This window comes from Pantherophis guttatus, chromosome 6 (assembly GCF_059756535.1).
Source record: "Pantherophis guttatus breed Tessera chromosome 6, ASM5975653v1, whole genome shotgun sequence".
In the NCBI taxonomy this organism is placed as follows: Eukaryota; Metazoa; Chordata; class Lepidosauria; order Squamata; family Colubridae; genus Pantherophis; species Pantherophis guttatus.
In genome coordinates, this window is record NC_142068.1 from 19940117 (window position 1) to 19965115 (window position 24999).

Consider the following 24999-nt stretch of genomic DNA (forward strand, 5'->3'; position numbering starts at 1 on the left):
ATTATGGCAATAGCAGCGGCCAACTATGATAAAGGACACTTATTTTATTCTAGCAATTATTTAATAAACATCAGGGCGTTGGCCACAATAAGGACCTGATTTACAGCCAAGGCTAGCACTGGAATCTTTCTTGCTTACAGAGCTCCCTCTTGGGATAGGTGAAAAATTGCCTAAAAATGAAACTCTCCAACATCTTGGGGTGGGGGGGGGAATCATACAAATTAAGGAAAGTATTTTCAGTTGCAGGATCTGATGTATTTCTTCATTTTCTGCTGCTGTGTCCTCCATCTTCAGATGTAGACAGGCCACAATCTGTTTCTGGATTAGAGGAAATTTGGGAGAGGAATAGAAGCTTCTGGAAAATCCTTGAATCAGATTCCAACTTCATCAATGTCCCTGACTCCTGTTCCTCTGTTCCAGGCATATGAATTAGTAGTGAACCAGATTTCCAAATGGCAGAACATAACTATAACATGTAGAACAAGCCTCAGCTGGTTTGGCGGAAGCCTGAAATTGCAGGAAAAAAATATATTTTGGGGTGGGGGTAGGGAAATCTTGAAAATGGACAATAGGACGAAGGATACCAGAAACTATCAATTGGCATCTGAATGCAATTATTGACAACAGACAATGACGATTTGAACTATCATAAGTAAAAGTTGTCTGGCTAGAATTTTGACATCAACTATTCTGAAGTGAGTTGCAAGACCCATTTGGCAGTTTTACAATGGTCATTTTAAGTAATTTGACCTGACTCCATTTTTATTCAAATGACTTAAATTAAGCATGTTACATGTTACACACTATGTTGTCTATTGGCATATAAGATAAGTTTGTGAATCAGTCTGACTAGGGTTAGCAACTCAATGCACCCCAATTGTAATAGTTTTCCTTTTTTTATATTTGTGAATAACTTGTAGTAAGGGTTTTAATTACGATAGTAAAATCTAATACCAAAGAAAGTAGACTAGAGAGAAAGAATGAAAGGTGCAAAGGAAAAGAAAAAAATAGAAAGAAAAGTAAATGTCTATGGAGATTCTCAATCATCCAGGTCATGGTTGTCCCAAAGGGGCTTTTTTTCAAGAGGCAACTGGATTTTCTGGTTTTTCTTTGAAGAAAAACGTTTTGCGTCTCTTTCCAAGCTCTGAATCTGAAGAAGCTTCTTGGATGAGAAGCGAAATGTCTTCAAAGAAAAAGCAAAAAAGCCCAGTTGCCTCTTGAAAAAAGCACCTTTGGGAGAAAGAAAAGTAAGAATATAGTAGAGAGAAAGAAAAAAAGAAATATGTAAAGTGACTTCCAACCTTCATCACAAGTATTGTATAAACGATTTTTGCACCCCTTCTTAGTTTACAACCAAAGTTCTCTTTATCCCATATCCCATCTCTTATAGACAAATCCATAAAGCATAATCTTTTCAGGCCTTGGATGGATAGGCTAAAAAAGTCCATTAAGGATATCAGTTCCAGACAAAGTGATGGTGGCAGTTATAGTAGAGAACACATAGAGGACATCCGTTTTTATTCTAACTGGGCTGCTAGGACAAATTCAACTTTATAAGTATAGCAATAAGAATTGAAGAATGTAAGTTCAATTTAAGGCAGTTACTCAACTGCCTTGAAACTCATTGAATTCGGTACTCAATGCATTTTCATATGAACATATTGTCCCGGTATTCATCCGACAAGCTAGAACTTGTCAGGGCTTCCTTATGACTCACTATATTATTCCTTATGGGAAAAAATTGTTTGGTACTCATTGTTTGTGGTAATCATTGTGCCTCCTAGAACCAATTAACAACAAGTACCGAGATACCACTGTACAGTGGAATTGTTGGATTGGATCGACATAGCGTGAAAGGACCGTGGTGAAATATGATTTCTAGATGTTCAGATTTTTAGTTATGGAAAAACATCAGTGTCATCTGGGTAGGGCTGCTTGCACTTCCAGCATTACGATGTAGGACTCATTTTGTTATGTGTGTCCAAAGTATAAAAGAATCCAGCAGAAAGCTGTCAGAAATGGCAAGTCTTCATTTAAAATGAAATAAATCATAAATATTCATTTAAAAAAGGTTTCTTTGGGGATTTTCATGTTTACCGAGTTTGATTTTTTTTTTTTTGCAAATGTCACAATTAATGAAATGTTTGCAAGAAAAAAGAAAGCCAGCTCTGTGAATATCAATATTCCAACATTTTAACCCTAAGCTACACATATTCTCCACTGTTGTTATTGCAAAAAAATGATCAGACTTAACTACCTAAACTTGTCAGAAAGTTTAGCAAGGATATTTACAGAGCAGGTCCACATGAAGTCATAGATGGCTCTGGCCATTAGTCTTTGGCCTGCTGAAGACCAAGAATTTTCACCAGTTCAAATAGAGGTTGACGATGGTTTCCAAGGACTTTGTACCTTAGTTGGACTAATCATGGGGTCTTTTGAGTAAGTTCTACAGTACATGTTTGATGTCAGAGTAGTAAGTCAGCATGGGATGTGTTAAGTCATAGCCCAGAGTAACTTACAAAGTAATAGATATTTCAAGAACAAAGCAGCATGGTATACCAATACACAATACCAAAAAGTAGTCCACACTTACCAACCACAGTTGGAACTAACAACTCCACTGCTAAGCAGCATAGTCATTAAATGAAACATCACACAATGGTACTGACTTACAACCGCAGTTTTGGATGCAGTGAATTACCTCAGTTCATTCGTAATTCACCTTACTTGAAGCAGTTGTTTGCCTTCTATCATAGCCAGGTCAGAATCTGGATACGTTATCTGAAATGTCTATTTTTCTTAGATCAGCTACTAGATAGTTATTCTCCAGCCTGCCTAGATGTGTTATGGATGGAGAAGTACAGAAAGCTCATATGTATGTATAAAAGAGACAGCAGAGCAGTACATGACTCACAGTTTGGATTTTCCTCTCACCACATAAGTAAAGATGGCGGCTTTAAGAAACATTGCAAAATCTGCCCTCCCAAAGGAAAAAAAAATGAGACAATATTACCATCAGCCAATGTAAACCTCTTCAGGACCTCTCCCAGAAGTGAAATAAGGTGGAGCTTGGTTGAAATACAGGTAGTCCTTGACTTATGACCAAAACTGAGCCTGGAATTTGGATTGTAAATTGTCATGACCATTAATCAAGACATGTCTGTCTCACTCAATGACCACAATCCCAGTACTCCCCATGCCTCACAGGGTGGGAGAGACCTTGGTAGTCTTGATATGTTGATATGCTGGCATGTTGAAATTTGCCAGCTGTATGCGGGCTTCCTGTATCCTCACCACCACTCCTGAGAAGCCTGGCCTTCTCTCCTCTCTCCCCACTGGCCTTCTCTCTGTCCCATCACATCCAGGTCCACTTAACCTTTCCCCTTTCCCTGCAGCAGCTGAAAGGTGCACCCAGCCAATGCAAAGCTCAGCTAGAAAACTAACAAATGCAGTTTTCATCAATGCTAGAGAAGCAGTCTTTCTCAAGGCTGGCCAGGAAAAGAAACTTCACTAGCTGACTTTCTACAGCACTGCAGCAGAATGCTTAACATTATTAAGTATTAATATTATTAATTGATATTAGGCAGAAATATTAACCCAAGGCAGAACGTAGGCAGAAAATTGGATGGGTGGATGATGGAAAACAGGAGTATCCTACCTCACACAATAAGCGTAAATATGTCCATGGATTCCCATTTGACATCTTTAAAGTAATTGGCAGGTACACTCACAATTGGCTACTATATTGGATATGGTGAGTCACAATATACCAATTTATCAGAAAGCTTTCCACTAGAGTGGTGTAAATCTTTCACAGGGTACTTCATGTCAGCAATGCTTCAAAGTTATCCCTTGAAGATGTTTTCCTTGGGCTCACAGATACAATATCTAGAATCAATTTCTATGCATTCTAAGCACTTGAGCAGGATGCTCTTCCAGTCAGTGACTTTTGTACAAGTTGCAACTGAACAAGTCACTTCCAGATATTGGCCGGAAGCCATTTTGAGGCTTCAGAGAGATACAGAGCACCGTGTTGAGGAGAACCACATGGTTTCTTTGTCCTGATAAGGAAAAATTTCATCATTTCTGCAATGTAAAGCAGGTTAATGAGGAAAGTGAAGCTGCTTGGTTTACCTTTTCCTCTGGTATCCTTTTGGGATCTTTGTAGAGCTCAAAGCCATTCTGTAAATAAATATAATGTCATATTTTGTTCCTTTGCTTTTATTTTTCTTTTGTTTTGTTGTTATTTTTCGGTATTGTACTTAGTGAACCTCGCAGAATTGTTGGGAGTTGGGTGCTATACACATTTAATCAATATATGCATAAATAAATGGCTGGTGCTTTACTTTGCCTGCCTGCTTTCCATCCATCCATCCATCCATCCATCAATCCATCCATCCATCCATCCATAAGGCAGCTAGGAAGGGATCTGTCCAGGAATACCTTAGCAGTGGTAGGCACCTTACTGCCTACCTACCCACTAGAGCAGGGGAGTCAAACTTGCGACATCACAGGGTTGTCACGTGACTTATCGTGACTTTTTCCCCCTTTGCTAAACGGGACATGGGCCTGGCCATCATGTGACGCATCCGGCTCATGGGCCAGAAATTTGACACCCCTGCACTAGAGTGTAAACATATTTGTTATCTGTTTCAAGCAATTACTAATCCTGAATTCCTAAAAGTAATTTATCTTTCAGCACCAGCAATGGTAGAAGTTGTATCAGCCACCCTTCCCTTGGTGTCTGTGCTTTCTTCTGCTCTTGAGACATGAGTTTCTTCAGATACAGAGAATTTTTCCTCAACATTTTTTTTTTTTTTAGGCGGGGGAAAGGGAGAATTCCTTTTTTTTCCCTAGATTTTATTTCTTAATTTTATTTTGCACCTGAGAAAGAGAATGATGCACCTTCCAGTTGACACAGGAACAGCTAAGATGGTCAAAAGAGGCGGTCTCTCTTTGATTATTTTTCCTTTCGCTTTCTCTCCTACTTTCAAGATCGCCATATGTCATGATGCAAAGCATCTTGCACATGGATGAGGCTGGGATTTTCTAGTTGGGCTGTTTCCAGGGGTGGGCTGCTGGAGGTCTGCAGGGGTTTGGGAGGACCTCTAGCTAAGATACTGTGCAGATTGGAGAACCCCCAAGTCCCACTCCTGGCTGGTCCCGCCCACCCCGCTGCTCCCAGGAGTCCCCATGTGGCGCATTTTGAATGCAGGTAAGTGCAGGGTGCACGCAGAGGCTTGGGGAGGGTGAAATGTGGGCCTACTGGAAGTTCTGGAAGGTGGGAAATGGGCCCATTTCTGGCCTCCAGAGGGCGTCTGGAGCCTGTGGAGGCCGTTTTCACCCTCCCATAGGCTTGACAAAAGCCTCCAGAGCCTGGGGAGGGCAAAAATGCCCCCCCCCGGCAGTCATGCGAGAGGTCGACTAGGCCTCGCCCACCATGGCCACGCCCACCCAGCAGCCAGCCAGAGAACCCCTTGCTAAAATTTTTGAAGCCCACCCCTGGCTGTTTCACACCTTTGTTGCTGATTTAAGACAGGTTTTCAGTGTTTTCTACCATAAAATGATTTTTTTTTAAAAAATTGATTTATATGCTGCCCTTCTCCAGAGACTCAGGGTGGCTTACAAGGCGTTAAGCAATAGCCTTCATACTTTTGTATATTTACAAAGTCAGCTTATTGCCCCCACAAACTGGGTCCTCAATTTACCTACCTTAGAAAGGATGGAAGGCTGAGTCAACCGTGAGCCTGATTTAAAAAGTGCCATTGATTTTCAGCAACTATCAATCTTTTTGTCCTATTTAACTATAACGAGGGAACAGGTTGTTACCTAGCATTTGCTCTCCTACCCATGGTTTATTTTCCCCCCTCCCTGTTCCATTTGTATCTGTTCTGGGGAGATGTTTTAATTGGGGGACTGGTTGCTTGCATCAAGAAAATGCAGCTCTTGGCACAAGAACAAGCAAGCTAGTGGTCTGTAATATAAAAGTATGAATCATAGCATTGATTTAGCTTAGGCTGCGCAGGCTGGAAGTAATCCGAAAAGGGACCTTTGTGTCCTTCTTACTCCCACAGCATATGGACAACCATGCATAATCAGATATGGTCCCTCTGTGAATGCTTGTGTTTAATAAAACATTGATAGAGATCTTTGCTCTTTCCAAATGTCACATTATTATAGTTTAAGCAAGGTAAAGCAGTCTAAATTCCAGATATCGTCTTGTTTGGGTACAAAAAGCTTCAGTTTTATTTCCTAATGAAAATCTGTAAATCTGTCTTTTTTTCCCCTTTAAGATTGGGATGAAAAAAAATTAATGAAATCAAGAAAGAATAAACAGCAGGAATGGGTGTTTCAGATCGGGAAAATGTAGCTCTTGGAAGTAGTTGTGGGTTGTGGGATTGAGAAAAATAGGTTCCAAGAATATTACTGATGTGGGACATTATCTGTGAAGCAAAAATACAGATTTACATAGGCAAATTGAGGGTTTTTTTAGGGCTAATTTCACACATGAATGTCTACCTGTGGATGTCCTAGGTCTTAATATCTTAGCAGTCTGATACCCAACTATGGAAAGCAATCCAGTGCTGAAATTGCCACCAGATTATGCTTAATGTGGCCTTAATTCTCGAGTCATAATCACTGACGAGAAACATCTGTTTCTATCTCTGACAAAATATATACATGTGAATTTATCCTTAAATATCTATTCAGGTTGTGATGGATTAGAATTAAAGTCTGGCTTTATGATAGCAATTTCTAGCCAAGTAGTCTTAGAGAGTAATACCGGTTAAAGCTAAAATTGGGTTCTGTAAAGATTCCACTTAATTTGTGTATAATATGTCCAATAATTATTTCAGTGCTCACTTTGTCTCAAACATAAAGCTATTTTCATAAATAAAACATGACAACATAATTCCCTGGACCTTACAGGTTGTCCCCTGTATATTGTATTTACCTTCCTTTTTCCATTCTTGATCCTTAGGCTATTCATCTTGAGAATGTGAGTTGACTGAGGGATAGCTTTTGAATTATGTAAAATGTGTACCGAGGCACACGAGTACTTTCTTTAAAAATGCCTAAATTCCTTACAGCAAGACTATATAGACAAAAATTGCAGTAAAATGTTTAAAAACGATCCTTCGCCCTAGTTACATTTTTTAAAAAGAATTAAGTAAAAATAGTGTAAAATACATCATCAGTTTAGCCAAAAATCTGGATTTCTTCTAAACAAGATAAACAAGTGTTTGCTTTTTTTTTAGGACAGCAATTATGTCAGCATTTTGTGGTGAGTACCTCTTCCTTAAAAGGAGAAAGAGCCACAAAAGGATAGAATAGAAATGTGGGTAAGGTTAAGAGAAATAAAAGTGGAATTAAAATTGAAATAATTCACATGCAGTTCTTATAATTAATTCTTATATGGTTATTATAATATTAAAAAGGTAAAGCTTCCCCTCGCACTAGTTGTGCTAGTTGTTCCTGATTCTAGGGGGTGGTGCTCATCTCTGTTTCAAAGCTAAAGAGCCAGCACCATCCGAAGACGTCTCTGTGGTCATGTGGCCGGCATGACTAAACGCCAAAGGGTCACGGAACGCTGTTACCTTCCCACCAAAGGTGGCCCCTATTTTTTCTACTTGCATTTTTTTACGTGCTTTCAAGCTGCTAGGTTGGCAGAAGCTGGGACAAGTCACCCCATTAATGCGGCACTAGGGATTCGAACCGCTGAACTACCAACCTTTCAATCGACAAGCTCAGCATTTTCGCCACAGCCAGCGCGTCCCTATAATATTATTATAATATTATTATAATAATATTAATTATAACTAATGTGTTTCTTATTCATTTCTTTCATATTAAACATAATTCAGTAGCAACTGTTTGGAGGATCTCTGGAGCCATGTTCAAAGATCCATTTCAAGACCCTAGACCAGGGGTCTCCAAACTTGTCAACTTTAAGATTTGTGGACTTCAACTCCCAGAATTCTGGAAGTTGAAGTCCACAAGTCTTAAAGTTGACAAGTTTGGAGACCCCTGGTCTAGACTGTGAGTTTCTAAGTTTAGCAAATCTCAGAACAAAGATGAATGTTTCATGGGTTTTGTAAAACAAAAATAAAAAATAGAACATTTGTTTTAGGTCCTTCAACTGAAAAACAATTAGCAAAAAAGCTCTGTCCTTCACCATTCTCACCTTGAATGGGCCTATTATCAGTGATCTATTGCAAAAGTTATACAGTCTCATAAGGGAAGGAAGCAGTTCATAGGTGACCTAATTCTAAACTATCCTAGCGCTTTAGCAGCAAAACATAATACTTTGAATTTTGTATTTTTCGCCAGGCAAAAGTTCCAAAACTCCTTTCAAAGGCTGTTCTATTTTCCCCCTCTCTGCATCACTGTAGAAAAAAAATATGATGTATATTCTAACTTTTCCAATGTATCTATAGTGATTTATGTGCTGGTTAGATTAATATTCCTCCAGGAAATCTAGGTACCATACAAGAACTTCTTCCTCCATTTTTCCCCCTATAATAGCAAACCAGGAAAAGAAAGAACAGCAATCTTGCAAAGTAGATTGGACAGAACAATCATATTTGACCTGAAGTCATCTAAATGAGCTTCCATGGTTGAGTGGGCTCCCAATCCTAGCCCAGTTTTATATATTTTAACTGCCACATCAGACTATTGAAAGCTTGATAGGAAGTAAATCCCTTGAAATCCAATGTATAGTCCAGAAGCATATTATTTGAAACTAACCTCTCAGATTTAATGATTTATATTATTATAGATTATGCAAAATGGTGAGCAGTCACAAAGGGGAGAAGAAGCTGTTAACGTAAACCCTAGGGAAGGAAGAGAACAGACAGCAGAACTTTTTCATCCTGACAGAAAAGTGGTAGAAGGTCATGGGCCACGGGAATTAAATATTCAGGAAAAGCAAGAAGCAGGAGAAGATGAGGAACAACATGCAGAGCAAGATGAAGAAGAGCAGAAAAAAGAATTGGAAGAAGAAGAAATGGAGCAAGCTGGGCAACCAGAACACTTAACAGATGATCTCGATCAAGTCCCAGAAGAGCATGAATGGAAGGACAAAGAACAGACTGATGAGGAAACCAACATGGTTGGAGAACACAACCATTCACAGGTGGGTCCCCTTTTTCCCCTAAGAATATTTGCATGTTTAAAAAAGCAGTCTTCCTCAAGTCAAGTTTGACTCTTGGTGGACATCTTCATACTGTTCATGGACATGATTCATTCATTATTCATTATTGTTTCTGTGGCAATAATGGAAAGTGGCTTGCCATCTTTTTTTTAACTTTCCAGTCTAGACCACAACCTTACGACTTCTTGTGTTTCCCATCTGAGTACTAACCAGGTCTGCTAACTTAGCAATTTTAGCAATTTTGAGATTGGCCAAGGCTCTGAATCAGGTTAGGTCTTTCTGAGAACCATTTGCAGGTTTATTTGGAAGTCAGTCCCAAATAAATAAAGTTAATTAGAATAAATTGGCTACCTTTGATATATTAAGACACACTTGTTGAGAATTTTAGGTTATCATTGCTTGGCAGCAACTGTTGCGGCCCGCCAGCAGCCAGCACAGCTGGGAGCAGATTCAGACAGTGAGGAGGTTGGGGAGGAACATGGGCCAGTCCTGGAGTCAGGGGAAGGCTTGGATGAGGGCTCTGAGTTGGAGGCAAAGAGGGGGCCAATGCCATCTGGTAGTTCTTTGCTGAGTCCGGAGTCTCTGGAGTCTCACCTCAGTGAGGCGGAAGAACCTGTTCCCAGTGTGCACATGTGCAGAACTGCCAGGAGACAGGAACAATTAAGAAAACAGGGTCGACTTGGGAGTAAGGCTTACAGATGATTGGCCCTCCCATAAGACATAAAAAAAGAAGCGAATAGGACGTGAGCTTTTGCAGGAAGCAATTAGTTCATCTGGTCGGTAAAAGCTGTGAAAAAGTTCTGTTTGACTAAATTTGGCCTTGCCCTGCGTATGGCAATTACTTCTCTGGCAGCATTCCAAGGGAGATAAGGTGGGTGTTTGTAAACACTCCCCTGCAAGACTGTTAGATAAGCCTTTTGGACTGGGAATGACAATAATTCACAGCCATATGAATTACAGAGGTTTGCTAGACCTAAGTTTGTGCTGTATACTTTCTAAGGAAGCCTAGATCAGAACAGCAACCTCTGGGTGCCTCCTGTCATTGGCAAGGGTTGAATTAATTTGTAATTAATGGGGAAGAAAAGAGTGTTGGATTGTAGACTAACTTTGGCTTCGTTGCATTTCTAACAATGTACCATTTCCCCCCGAAAATAAGACCCTGTCTTATATTTTTTTGAACTCTGAAATAAGCGCTTGGCCTTATTGCCATGCGCTCAAAAGCCCAATTGGGTTTGTTATCAGGGGATGTCTTATTTTGGGGAAAACAGGGTGATGGTATGAGGGAATGACCTTGGGAGGCAGGAGAAGAACTGCAATCAGGGAACATTCAGATAAGAGGCAGCTTAGCCTGCAGCAGGAATGTGAGTGTGGCAAATATCTCAGAAAGGACTCTTCCACGTTTCTTGGGTTGAAAAGGCGATGTGGAAGAAATGTATTTTCAGACTGGCAAGATTAATGCTTGCCCTAATCCAGAAAAAAAGCAGGCCCAGCTCAATTAATTCTACTTCATTGTAAAGATACATTAACAGAATCTTGTTAGTCTGAAAGGCAGTTTTTTCTACTTGCAGATTTATCTTTATGAATCCAGAATGCTCTTCCTTCCACCTTGGTGTAACTTAATATTGTGGCAAATTCTTTCACTTTAAATATGATATGCATCCAGCAGCCAGAATCCCAGAGGTACAGTTTATGCAGGTCACATTTTGTACAGAACTATAAATAGAAATGTCAAGAAATGCTTCTACTTTCTAGGTCATATCTTGGGGCACCAAAATATATGTTTTCATTTGTTTCAACTAATTTTCAAATTGAAGCTTAGACAGTGTGCCAAGCCCTCCTGATGTTTCAGGCTTCCGAAACTATTATCCCAATGCCAACATTTGATGTTATCTTTGTATTCATTCTAAGGAAGAATAAAATTATAGAAATTTAGACATTTAACGTATCTCAGAAACATTTAAAATGGTCATTTCTCCCTAGTCATCCTTAATTACTACTGCCAAAGGATGTATTTAAACTTTTCATTCAAATTCTGTCCTTCAAACTGTTGTCTCATTTAGCTTAATATTGTCTTTCCTGGCTCTCAAGAATGAGAGCTTTTTTTTAATACCATGAAGTACCTTGTCTTGAGAAAAATTAGTGGTGACTAGATTTGATAAATGTAAACCTGGCCCTGGGAATGAGAAAAGGGTGAATTTTAAGTAATTAGTAGTGGAGCTCATAGCCAAATGTGAGTTAGACAATGTAGATCAGAGGTCTTCAAACTTGGCAGCTTTAAGACCTGTGGACTTCAGCTCCCAGAATTCTCCAGCCAGTAATACATTTTTCTTACCAAAAGCTGGAAAAGAAGACTTTGGAAATGAGGCTACGAATTGGCAACTCTTGTCTAAAGTCTCATGCAGATGTTTTTCTGTGTCTTCTGGGATACCAAAGTAGAACTTGGGATCTTCTGTGTGCAAAATAACATGTTACATTACTTGAGCGATCTTGTATGTGTGTTCCGCCAGGAGCCACCGTCACCCACGAAGATTGTAACCAGGTACAAATCGCCTTATGAGCAGCAGCTGGAGCAACAGAAGCTGGCTGCCCAGAGAGAAGAAGAAGCCAGCCGCCTAAGAGACCATCAGGAGGCTCTGCATCACGAGAGGCTTCAGGAGCAGTTGCACCGGCATCAGCAACTTCAAGAGAGAGAGCTGATGCTGCGGAGACAGGCCGAACAGGACGAAGAACAATTTAAGCAACAACTCAGGTTGTCTTTGCAACAAAGGGCCCCACCTTCCCTCATCTGAGAAAGGAAGAATGTATAATTTGTCAGAAAATTCTAGAACTCTTAGGATGCTGGCCCTTTTTTTGAATATTTTCTATTTCAGGGTAGTAAATAATAGTTACATAAACAAGGCCTGAGAGGAAAACAGACAATTCTCTAACGAATTGCCTATCTGAGAAGTAACTGTTTATAAGATGGCATTTGTAATGGCTGCCCTCAAAAAGTGACTTTTAAAGTTTTCAGTATTGGGACTGTGTGTCTCAAATGGTCAGTAAAATAATGCCTGTGTATCCTTTAGGAATCCTTTAAGTCAGGGGTGTCAAACTGGATTTCTTCAAGGGATGATCAGCATTGTAGTTCTCCTCTGTGGATCATCCGGGGGTGGGGGAGGGAGGAAAGGAGACGGGATGGATGCCTCCTGCAGCATCCTGCCAGCCAGAGGCACCATGGGCTGGTCCTTTGCTATTTCCCCTGTGCCCCGTTTTGGCCGGCAGGGTGCTGCAGGAGGCTGTCCAGGCCAAAAACTCGACACAGGTAATGGTGGTCGTGGGCACAGCCCCCCCTCCCATGTCCCATTTTGGCTGCCAGAGGCATTACAGGGTGGTCCTTGTCTATTTCCAGGCCGGTCCTGTGGACCAGATTTAAGCACCCTGTGGGTGACATCCCACAGCCTTGAGTTTGACACTCCTGCTTTAAGTGATTCATATTCCGTTGGTCAAGCTTTATCATTGTTTGTGTAAACTGTGTGCAGATAAGGACAGGCAGACAAGAGACAGAATTCATATATCTTATTATATACAGTACACTGAGATATATTACTGTCTGTTTTTTGTGCTGATTTTTTTTCCCTGAGGAAAGCAACCTTATTGTTTAAACCAGAGGTAGCACCTTTTTGATACCATAGTCATGTTTGGAATTTTGAGAACATACCCTGGGTTGTTCAGACAAGATTGTTGCTACTTGGAAGGTTTTCTTAGATACAGAATGGTCGGGGATGAGAAAACATTTGTTCACTAGAAATCAAAAAATTGTTTATCCCTCAGCCTCTGCTCACCACTACCCCCAATACTTTCTATTGCCCCAACATACTTTTCTATTATTTAAGGTAAATGTAGAAAATGCTTCTATGTAAAGCACTAGGCTGCAGTCACCCACCATTGGGCCTACACAATGTTGAAAACAATTATAGCCCTTAGAGGCTGAAGCTTCCCATCTATTTGCATACATTTGTTTCTTCAATTTTGGTTAAGTTTTAAGGGGGAAAGTTATTTTAGGTAAAGTCAAATGACAGACACCAAGGCAGCATGCAAGTTCTTAGGCATAAAGAGATACTAAGAAAGATTCTGCTGTTTTTCTGCTGTCGTCCATGAATTGTGGCTCCTCCCCAATCCATCTTAGATTTGTTTGGAACAATTTATTACTTGGCAAATTGTATAGGAAGATTGGAAGTATTGGGAAAATTGATCATCACAACTGTCCTTTGAAACTCCAGCAATGGGTGAGCTGGATGGACTGGTGTTCTAATTCAGAGTAAAACATATTCCTATATTTCTCTATCAATAGGATGGGTTTTAGTTCAGAGGGAGATATCATGTTCTTCTAATAGAATAGGAATTGGTGAGATGGAACATCTCAAGTTCAATTGCTGGCCTCTCCAAGTAGGGTTGGGAAGAAATTTTGTCTCAGACCTTGGAGAACTATAGACAATTATACTGACCTAAATAAACCAAGAATTTGACTATATTGTACTCATTCGTCCACCTTCTGGGTAATGTTAAGCTAGCCTGGAGCAAAAAAGAAACATAGCATTTATCAGCCCACATCTTGTATATCAATAAGGGTTCCTTCCATATGAATCTGAATTAATAGACCTTCCAATCATTTCAGCCAGCAATCCCATTATGACAATGTAGATCAGGATATCGTGCAAGGAGGAGAAGGAGATGTACACGAAGAAGATGAAAGTAAGTAATAATTCTCTTAAGTTTGTCTTATTTCTCTGATATTTTTTTCATACCATTTATATTCCACTTAACACAGGTAATAATAGTATATAATAGAGCTTAACTGTTAAAAGAAACGTATTTTAAGCAGATAAAATCACCATTGAACTGAATTCCATCTGAAAAGGCTTGGAAACAGAAACCTCCTTGAAAGAGCAATTATGAAATATAATTTTAAAATATAAACATTAACACAACCATTTTTATTGGTTGATCATATCCAATATAGTCAAAAGACACTTGGCTTATGAATAGAATGGGTCATCATTTTGTGGTGTTACGATTTTCACGCTGAATCCAGAGCTGCGATGCTTTTTTATGGTGCTTCCAACAGTGGAATTAAGCTTGTGATGATGCTTCCTGCCTGTGAGAAGAAGGAATGAGATGGATTTTTTTTTCCAATTAGATTATGAGAGACATAACCAGCATCCAAGAAGAGTAGAAGATGATGATCAGAATAATGTAAATGATCAACAGGACCCAGAGCTGGAGCACCAGTCAGAGAATGAGCAAAATGAAGAGCCAGTAAGTGGCGGTAACTTCTCAGCAACTTTTTAAGAGAAACAGATTGTTTTCTAGCTAATGTGTTCATTCATTCAATCTATTCTCTCCCTCTCTCTCCCTCTCTCTCCCCCCCCCTCTCTCAATATATTTAACACCATTCAGTACCCAAAAACAGTTTGATAAACTGAAATAACAAAACTACCATATTTTTCGCTCCATAAGGTGCACCTAAGTTTAGAGGACGAAAACAAGCAAAAAATTTGGAGCAGCGGTGTAGTGAGGGCAGGAGGCAGAACCTGAGAGGACCACAGATAGATGTCCTCTCATGTGCCAGCTCTGCCTATTGACTCCTGCACTGCGGAAAAGAGACAGAAGAGGTGGGCAATGACAAGGACAAAAGGGGGGGGTGTTCAGCACTGTAAAAGGACCCCGCCACCGTGGCCTAGCTGCTATTTGCCAAAGGACCACAAAGGACTTTTTGGGGATGAAAAAGTGTGCCTTATGGAGCAAAAAATACAGTAAGTTGAATAGCAATAGCACTTAGACTTATATACCATCGTATAGTGTGTTACAACACTCTCTGGGAGGTATACAATGTCAGCATATTGCCCCCAACAACCACTGTCCTCATTTTACTGACCTGAGAAGGATGGAAGGCTGAGTCAACCTTGAGTCCTGTCAGGATTGAACTCTAGGCTGTGGTCAGAGTTTGCTTGTAGTTCTGCGTTCTGACCACTGCGTCTGAATCAGGGATGGTTTCTACTTACCTTTACTACCGGTTCGCAACAGGATCGCTTCTGCGCATGCGCAGATCGCCAATGACAACATCCAGGGCATTGGGCGGAGCCTCCCGCCGGTTTTACTACCAGTTCTTGCGAACCAGTCCGAACCGGAGGCAACCCACCACTGGTCTGAATGTAGTTGGAATAGAGTATTTAAGAAGTGTGTGTGCTAAAGCAACAAGGAATAAGTCAAGAATGAATGAGTGATGAATGAGAATCAACTGAGTACAAAAGTGAATGACCAGTACAAAAATGTGGAGGTGCCTTGATCATATAGAGAAGATGTATGAGGATCAGTTGCAAAACAAATATATTATTTTTGTCGCTACTGGTAGTCCTTGACGTATGACCATAATTCAAACCATAAGTTGTTGCGATTGTTAAGCGTATGACCATGTGACTGAACCCAATTTTATGTCATTTTTGCAGCAGTCATTAAGCAAACACTATGGTTGATAAGTGAATCAATTTTACCCAATTTGCATTTTTACTGTAAACTGGGAGAAAATGCTGGAAACTGGGGGGGGGGGAGGGGGGAAACACCATTGAAAATCACTGTCACATAACTGTGACAATCTATATGACAATCTATATGACAATCTCATATAGATGAGATTGATTGCCAAGCACCTAAAATGTGAAAATGAGGGTGCAGCCCTTGTAACTTCAAAGTTGGGTCATAAGTAACTATTGGGGAGTTCTCTATAACTTCAAACAGTCACTAATCAAAATCTACCTGTACTTCTTACCCTCCTGCGCTTTATATATTGCTATTTATCCCGAGAGAGAATATGTATTAGTGTTTGTATGTTTGCAGACACAATAGCTCTGTAGTGGTTTGTATAACAGAAATATGTTATGGAAAAAGAAAACAACCAAGCTCAGAGAGCACCAAGGACCCCTTATTTCAACCCTAAGCTACAAATATTCTCCTTTATCGGTAGACATATGTTAATTCTTTACCAGAAAGAGGTAAACATAAAGCTGGTCAGGCCTGAAGTCATCATTTTAAGAACTTTGGGGAAAACAAAAATTAGAGCAATGATTGCCAGTTACCCATACACTATCCCATGGCTGAGCTTGACGATCTTGTTATGAAAACAAAAAAGAACAGTGTGTCTAGAGGTGAAGAATCTTCAGATGGATTATGAAAAGAAAACAGTATCTTTAGGCTCTTTTCTCCAGAGACTGTTTTTGGGAGAAAGTAAAGAAGAGCTGTGTACGAGAGTAGAATAACAGTGCTTAGTGTTTAAATGATACCGAGTGAATACCAACGGAGTGCCTTTCGATTTCAGCAAAGATGTATATCCCATTTTTCTAAATAAATGCCAATTCCAGGGAAAAGACTATGAAAAGAGTATAATAAAGTTTTCAGAATGCCATCCAGGAACATATATGGCTATAAAACCAGTAGCAGGGGCATCGAGAGCAAGAGATAGTTAATTTCCTTAGGAACCCAATTATATCCTTCATAAGAGATTGGAGAGGTGTTTGTCTGAAATGGCATAGGGCAGTGATGGCTAACCTTTTTGCCATCGCATGCCAAAAGCGGGGGGAGTGCACGTGCCCACACACATAATGCAATGCCCCCCTCCACGCCCTGCCTCATGCACATGTGTGCGTGACCCCCCCAGGCTCCCCCCACCCCTGCTCATGTGCACGTGACTCCCCACGTGCTCCATTCTCCCCTGCACTCCCCCTGCCCCCCCACGTATGCCCCCACGGCCCATTTTGGATCTCCCTGAAGCCTCCTGGGATCAAAACCAGGCCATGGGGAGGGGCAACGCCGCACTCCCCCATGGCTTGTTTTGGGCCTGGCAGGCCTCCCTGAAGCCTCCTGGGACCAAAAATAGGTTGCAGGGAGGCACCGCTTCCCCCGCACCCCGCCTGCCCCCTGTGCATGCACACGCAACCCCCCACACCAGAGACCCAATTATCAGCTGGCTGAACGGAGACCCACACACATGTGGAGCTGAGCTGGGCGACGGCTCGTGTGCCCGCAGAAGAGGGCTCTGCGTGACACCTGTGCCAAAGGTTCGCCATCATGGTCATAGGGTTTCCTGCTTGAGCAAGGGGTTGGACTAGAAGACCTCCAAGCTCCTTTCCAATTCTGTTATTCTGTCAAGCACAAGATTTCATCCTAGCTTGCATGTCTACAGTTCAGTAGCTATAATAACTTCCACGATCAAGCTTACACTATATTATGTTACAGGATGAAATTCTATATTGAGATGAGATGAATCCTGATGACTCTAATGCATTATAGACTTACCCATCTTCTGTTGTTATAGTTATAGTGCTCATGAAGGCCAATTTGCAAGATGACAAGACAGAATCAAACTGGCAGAATGAGTTGCTCTAATGGCAAAATAAATTACGCACTGAGTGGACTTGACCTTCAAGTCTATGGATGACATTTACACATCAAGCAAAGCCACAATTTTGTTTACATGACATAATTACCGAGTTCGAACAGCAAACTAACCCTATATCAAACAGACCATTTTCTGATTTTCCATGATCAACCTACATTTGGTCATAAAGCTCATTGAGTGATTTTGGGACACTCTTTCAAACATCATGTCTATAAACTAGAAATCATAGTTTAGAATCATAATGGCTAGGTTCTTACATTCTGCAAAATCAAAACCAAACATTAAACATATGGTAGTACAGTGGTCTAAGGCACCCTGTTATTAAGCTGGTTATTAACACCAGCTGCCTGCAATTACTGCAGGTTCGAATCTCGCCAAGGCTCAAGGTTGACTCAGCCTTCCATCCTTTCTAAGGTAGGTAAATTGAGGACCCAGTTGTGGGGGCAATAAGCTGACTTTGTATAAATATACAAAAGGATGAAGGCTATTGCTGAGCACATTGTAAGCCGCCCTGAGTCTCCGGAGAAGGGCGGCATATAAATCAAATTTAAAAAAAATGGTTTAATCCAATGTGTGAGCCCCATCATTTTTTTTAGTGTTACTTGCTTTCCAAGGATGTTGTGGCATTTTTAAAAAACAAGTTAGCTACTGTATATGCATACCACAACATACCAACTGGGTGAGAGATTTGTGGCTACCATACTTCAGAATCCATCCATCACTCTAAACCTTGCTTGTGGCCATGCACAAGATTCCTGAATAGAATGTGGAGTATATTACTCACCATCCCCAAACAGCAATTTTTTCAAAAATATTTGGAGGGCACCCTTTTTTTTAATGTTTACAGCGCTCTTATTATCCAAAGAATAAGATGAATAACGCACCTTATTTCTAAAAAGGAATTTGTACCTGAATTTACTTTCTGTTCTGCTTGATTTACTTGTTTTTTAAAAAAGAATTTATCAACATATTTCACACTGCCTTCATCTGTGCATTTATGCTGCTGACATGTTGTATTTTTCTTCTAATGGAAGAAAAAACAAAATAGAAATTTCTACATTAAACATATTATACAGGTTTTATGCTGAAAGGATATAAATGTAGAATGTATTTCTGTATTGCTATGTTATTCGGTGTTAGGAAATGGTGTTAGACTTCTGAAAGAAGAGGGAGGAACTTGCTCCACTTTATATTGAGTGGGGCTTTCTCCTTTAAATTCCTGGAAATCTATCTCAGTGAAGACCTCACCTGGAAGATCAACATAACCCAGGTGGCCAGAAAGGCCCAACAGAGACTCCACTTCCTTAGAGTCTTGCGAAAAAACAAAGTGGAACAACAACTGATGACCTCCTTTTACTGATCCACAATAGAAAGCATCCTCACTCAGTGCATTACGGTGTGGTATGCTGGCTTGACAGCAGCGGATAGAAAAACATTACAGAGAAAAACATTAAGAGCACAGCACAAAACATCGTGGGCTGTCCCCTGATACCACTAGATGACATCGCTGCCTTGGATGAGTGAGGAAAATCCTCAGGGACGACTCATACCCTGGCCAGCGCTTCTTTATTCTCCTTCCATTGGGAAGGAGATATAGAAGCATAGGCAGCCGCACAAACAGGGTGAAGAACAGTTTTTATCCATGGGGTATCAGACTGAATGAAAAATAACTACAACAACATAGTACGATTGACATGCAGAGCCAGTGCGATGTGCAATAAGTTCACATGGTGCAATAGGATTGGGTGATTGTTAAAAGGATTCACTGGGATAGGAATTTTTTTTTTGTCTTTCACTGTGAGTTGTATTGTGTTGGGGGGGCAGTTGCATGAAGTGAAGCTCAGCCAATCTCATAGTACACATTGTTTTGGTCCACCAGCAGTCTGCAGAGCTGGCAGCAGAGTCGGATAATGAGGAGGCTGGGGAGGACAATGGGCCAGTCCTGGAGTCAGGGGAAGGCCTGGACTAGGGCTCTGCATTGGAGGCAGAGATGGGGCCAGGGCCATCTGGGAGCGATGCGCGGACTCCGGAGCCTCCAGAGGCGGACAGCATAGAGGCAGAGGAACAGGAGTGCACGCATGCGAAGAGCTGCCAGAAGGCAAGAGCAAAAAGGACAACTCGGGAGTAAGGCCAGGAGATGATTGGCCCCTTTCCATAAGGCTTAAAAGAGCAGCAACGGCTCTTGGACTCTTTGTAGGAAAGCAACATTGCTACATTTGTTTCTTGTTGGTGTCTTTTGTTTCTGAACTTCGTGGGGCTTTGCCAAGAAAAGCCTTTGGCAGGGTGCCAAAGAAGACAAAGGTTTGTGATAAGGCCGAAGGACTTTTTCTGGAGGACTTGTTTTGGAATTAATTTGGACTAAGCTGAGAATGAAGTAATTCTCAGCTGTTCTAATAAAATATGTTTGTTTAGGACTGATTGTGTCTGGTAATAACTACTTGGGCCTAGGTCACAACACACATGTTGTACTCTGACAATAAAGGTTTGAATTTGAATTTGATATCCAGAAGGTGCTAGTTAGTTCATAATATGTTAAACCTAAGTGACGATGGTAGTATAGTAGTGAAATATATATTGCTGTTGAGTATTTTTTTTCACTTCATCTTGTAAATGCAGAAGACAGTCATGGATGATATCAACCCAGCTGATGATCCCAACAACCAGGGAGAAGATGAATTTGAAGAAGCAGAGCAAGAGAGGGAAGAGAATCTCCCTGAAGAGAATAAGGAGCTAAAACCAAATAACCAGAAACAAGCGAATTCTGAAATGGAAGACCATTTGGTGGTGAGTCAGTGAAACCCAATGCCTCTCTTTATGAAATGATTGTAACTTCAAGTGTTATCCATGCATGGGTGAAAAGAACCCTTGCAAACATAAGGTGTAGTATGTGCATTATAACATCTTAAGGCTCATCTGCTGGTCATTCTGGACGGCTATTAGAGAAATTTAGATTTCCTATTGTGATAGCATTTTATGGGTTTCTTTTGCCCCGTCTACCTCTCATATTTCTTTCAGATGAAAATGGAAAATTTCTAAAATCAATCTCAGGAGTCTTCCATCTTCTGTTCCTTGACATCTCTCCCTCTTCTGCTCCACTCAATGTTACTCTTGTGCATTTTTGATGAAGTGCAGGACACCGAAGGAATCCAGATGCAATGGTATGCATCATTGCATTAGATCTCCTTTATGAGTTATGCTTCGTGCACATAAGCATGGGTGAGCATTTGTAGCTTGAACGGAGAGAAAGGGAAAGCCTATAGGGGGCGGGGGTAATCAATAAAGGAGAATAGAAATTGGAAGGAAGCTGTATCTACAAATGATTTATGAGAACTTCAGAAATCCAAAAGAGAAGAATTGCAAAGCATCAGCACTCTGTGGCCAAACTCTGCCAAGTATTAGAATCTCAAAACAAAGGGAGAAATAGAGAAATCTGTTTCCTTGTGTTAGACATGAATATCAATACAGTACCCAGCGGTGAACTGCATGAATGAAAGCAACGTTCTCAGGTGATTCTGTTCATGCATCAATCTGCCAACCAACAAGTACAGAAAAAAACATGTAAGAGAGTCTTCCCTAATGTAGTATCGTCAAGATATAATGAATTATAGTTCCCAGAATTCTCAGCTGGCCTGATCAACAATATATGGGGAAGTTTGGTGTGAGCAAAACTTAGTTTAGTTTTATCTATATAAAATTTATTTCTCTTCCTAAGCAAACTTCTGCTTCTGGCTTTATGTAGTAACAATAGGATATATTTTTTGTACCTAAAATGAAAATTAAGCTTGGTTCACACATCACACAAAGGCATTTTGAATTTTGTTTGGTTTGGTTAACAGTTTGTCTAAACTCAACTGTTCTGGTTTGTAAATTTTGATTTGTATGACTTTAGTCAAATTGTGGCATATTCAAAAAACCATGGCTTTGCACAATGTGTAAACCCTGTTCCTATGGGCCAATTCTGACCAAATAGCGAAGTATTTTAATGAAAAATGGTGCTTTGATGCTATGTAGGGCATCATCATAACCAACATGTTGAAGTAGACCCTGGAGCAAACTTACACCCAATGCAACTTGTGCAGCAAAGGTATTAACATGGTATACGGTATACGGACTCCTAATAATATCCGTGCATCTGCATTCTGTACCAGCTAAAATTTCTGCATGCTGTTCTAGGGTAGCCTCATGTAGAGTATGTTTATTTACTATAACCTCCAGACACCCCAAGGGGGAAAGCATGAACCCCAGCCTTGTTCCTGTAGTAGTTATCTATGACATAATGATTTTTAACAGTTTAACCAGTGCGTACAATCATTTTCCGGTTACCAAATAACTAAAATTCTTGTGAACTCCCTTTTTGAAACCACTATATACATATTATTAATATTTGAATGTGCTACTTTTTGTATGATGAAATGTATTGCATTTCTTTAGAATATTTCATCTCACCTTCCTTGGCAAACTCAAAAGCCATGTAAAAACAAACAGAAATCAAAACAGCCCTAAGACATAATAAAATTATGTTTTTATTTTTAGAAAAGGAGCAACATATAATAGAGCTCAATTTAATAAATTACCTGCTTGAACAATATATTGTGAACACATCAATTAAATTATAATACAAGAGAATATATGTAGCTTTGGTGCTCTCTGAGCTTTTGATCGACTGATGATGTTACCTAGGTAATGTCTGCAAGTAAACAGCCAAGCTCAGAAAGCACTAAGGACTCCACTTCAACTAAATGAATAGTTTTAATGTTTTAGCAGAATACCTTGGAGAAAGAGATTTCATAATGGAGCTTTGAACATCAGAAAATGTATTTTTCATGTCAGGCTTCTGACATTTTTCTTTTCAGTGAAAACCAAAATATATTAACCAAACCATCATTTAAATAAAACAACCTTTGATCCCATTCCTTTCTTAATTAAGAATGTGGGAGTAATCTATGCAAACCCTCCACTTACAGCCAATGATAATAGAGGAATACATTTGGAACATACCAAGATGGAGAGCGCTATCTTTTTTTCCCCATAGAAATTGCTGATGGTATTGAGCTGTTTGACAGCATGTATCCTGAACATTTTTTTCCCAACAATAGGGATTGAAACTCTGTCACCTTTAAACACAGCTGCCTTCTGCAGATTAACCACGTTCATGTTGATGTCATGTCACAAATCTCACCTTGACTTATTCTCCAAAGCTGGGGTCGTCAAACTCACGTCGTCACAGCGGCATCACGTGACATATTGGGACTTCCCCCCCTTCGCTAAACTGGCCGTGGGCGTGGCCAGCCCATGACGCATCCGGCTCACGGGCCGGGAGTATAACAGCCCTGAAGATAGAACAAAATGGATGGAAACTCATCAAGAAGAAAAGCAACGTAGAACTAAGGAGAAATTTTCTGACAGAACAATTAATCAGTGGAACGACTTGCCTCCAGAAGTTGTGGGTGCTCCAACGCTGGAGGTTTTTAAGAAGAGATTGGACAACCATTTGTCTGAAATGATGTAGTGTTTGCTGCCTGAGCAGGACTAGAAGAACTCCCAAGGTCCATTCAAACTCTGCTATTCTGTTACATAAGTCACTCAATCCTGTTTTTTTAGGAGAGGTGGCTCAAACAGGGATCTGCAGTCCTAGAGCCCTCTGGCAAATCAGCCCTTTTCTGTCTTTGGGGTGTTGGAAAGAGATTTTATTAGGAAAAGGGGGGGTTAAGCCTTCATGGGGTTAAAGTATTAAAGTTGTCAGCGTTCCAGAAAACCCCCAACTCCAAGTAAAGATGCGGAAGCAAGCATTTTCCAAAGTTCTCTTTACTAGAATAGGTAAACTGGCACATCTGGGAAAACCCGAATCTGAATAGGTCAGGTTTTCCTTTGGTAAGTCAAAGCTCCCAAAACCATCCCCTTTTCTCCCCAGCCGATCACATGCTCCAATCAACGTCCGTCCCATCTCGACTCAGCCCCCTGACCACTCCTTCTCCAGATGCTGGATCGCCCTGACCTTGACCGACAGGAAGAATGCTATTATGTCTACTAACCCTCTCTAATAAATCCCCCCCCCTCCTGCTTTCCCACACATGAGAAGGTGGCAGCATTGAAGCTTCCGGCCTAATATGGCTTCCAAAGCTGGCAAAAGTATTGTTTTCTCCCCTCAAACGCTTGAGGGGAGAGCTGCCCTGTACCCACCTTTTGCAGAGTGGCCCTCTATATGCCATTTTGTGGCCCTTGAACCAACAGGACTGTGTAAAAGCATTAGCAGATATTGAGGATAGCTTAAAATGTGCTTGTTACAAGGAGCTTTTGAAAGAAGAAATGCTTAATCCAGCGTCTGGGTTTCTGATGTTTTAAAAAATTATTTAGAAGAGCATTGATCCTCTTTCTCCTGCTCAATATTGATTCTCCTAATACATACAAACTAGCATTATAAGGTCTAGACAATTTATTTATTTATTTATTTATTTATTTATTTAATTAATTAATTAATTAATTAATTAATTAATTAATTTGTATACCGCCCTTCTCCCAGAAGGGACTCAGGGCGGTGAACAGCCAAAATTAAAATACATACAATACAAAAGTTAAGATAATTAAAAAGAATTAAATCATTGGCTTCCCAATTTAAAACCCCCAAGTCTATAAAATTTAAAATCCCATTTAAGAACCATTTAGGCTAGGCCGGCTTGGTGAAATAAATAAGTCTTCAGGGCCTTACGGAAGGTCCGGAGGTCCGGGATCAGTCGTATTCCAGGAGGCAGCTCGTAAATTAATAAACTTTAATTTACTCTTTTCCTCTGGATAAATTCATTACAAAGATTGAGATCAAGAGAAAGAGAGAAGCATTTAAGAATAAATATTGAATTAAGTAATCCTGTTGCTAAACACTGTATCCACCTTTCACATCACTGAAAAGAGTTTAGAAGTGGAAATTATATTAGAATGTATTGTTTACAAAAAATATCCAAATCATTTACTCAAGCATGAATATAATATTAATATAATTTTAATTGCTGTGTTCCATATTCTTAAGCATTGGCCAGATAAATTGTGTTTTATACTATCCATATTCAACGGTGACTTTCAGTACATTTCTAAATAAAAATAGTTTATTAAATGCATATGTCACCTGACGGCCAGTGACTCTAGGCAATCTAATTGCTTCCAGATTATTTTTTAAAAAAGAAATAAATACAAAAGTTTCAACACATTTTGGTCACAGTTGTGATTTGGAAGGCTTCTCCCAGTAGTGGGATTCAAATCCTGTTGCTACCGGTTCGCTCATGGGTGTGCATGCACTCGTGTGTGCATGCAGTTCTTCTGCACATGCGCAGAGACATCTGGGCGGTGGGAGGAGCCTCCCACCACCGCCACTACCAGTTCGCCCAATCCGGGACAAACTGGTAGCAACCCACCACTGGCTTCT

General features: G+C 40.3%; 1 protein-coding gene across 3 annotated transcripts in view; it reads left to right on the forward strand.

Moving 5' to 3' along the window:
* Positions 1 to 24999, forward strand: part of GOLIM4 (golgi integral membrane protein 4) — a 72759-nt gene that overhangs the window by 38896 nt on the left and 8864 nt on the right. For all 3 annotated transcript variants that reach the window (XM_034439035.3, XM_034439037.3, XM_034439038.3), the window contains 5 exons: positions 8780 to 9136; positions 11662 to 11903; positions 13809 to 13885; positions 14331 to 14449; positions 20202 to 20369. In XM_034439035.3, coding sequence (XP_034294926.1) covers positions 8780 to 9136; positions 11662 to 11903; positions 13809 to 13885; positions 14331 to 14449; positions 20202 to 20369 — 963 coding nt within the window. The remainder of the gene's footprint in view (positions 1 to 8779; positions 9137 to 11661; positions 11904 to 13808; positions 13886 to 14330; positions 14450 to 20201; positions 20370 to 24999) is intronic.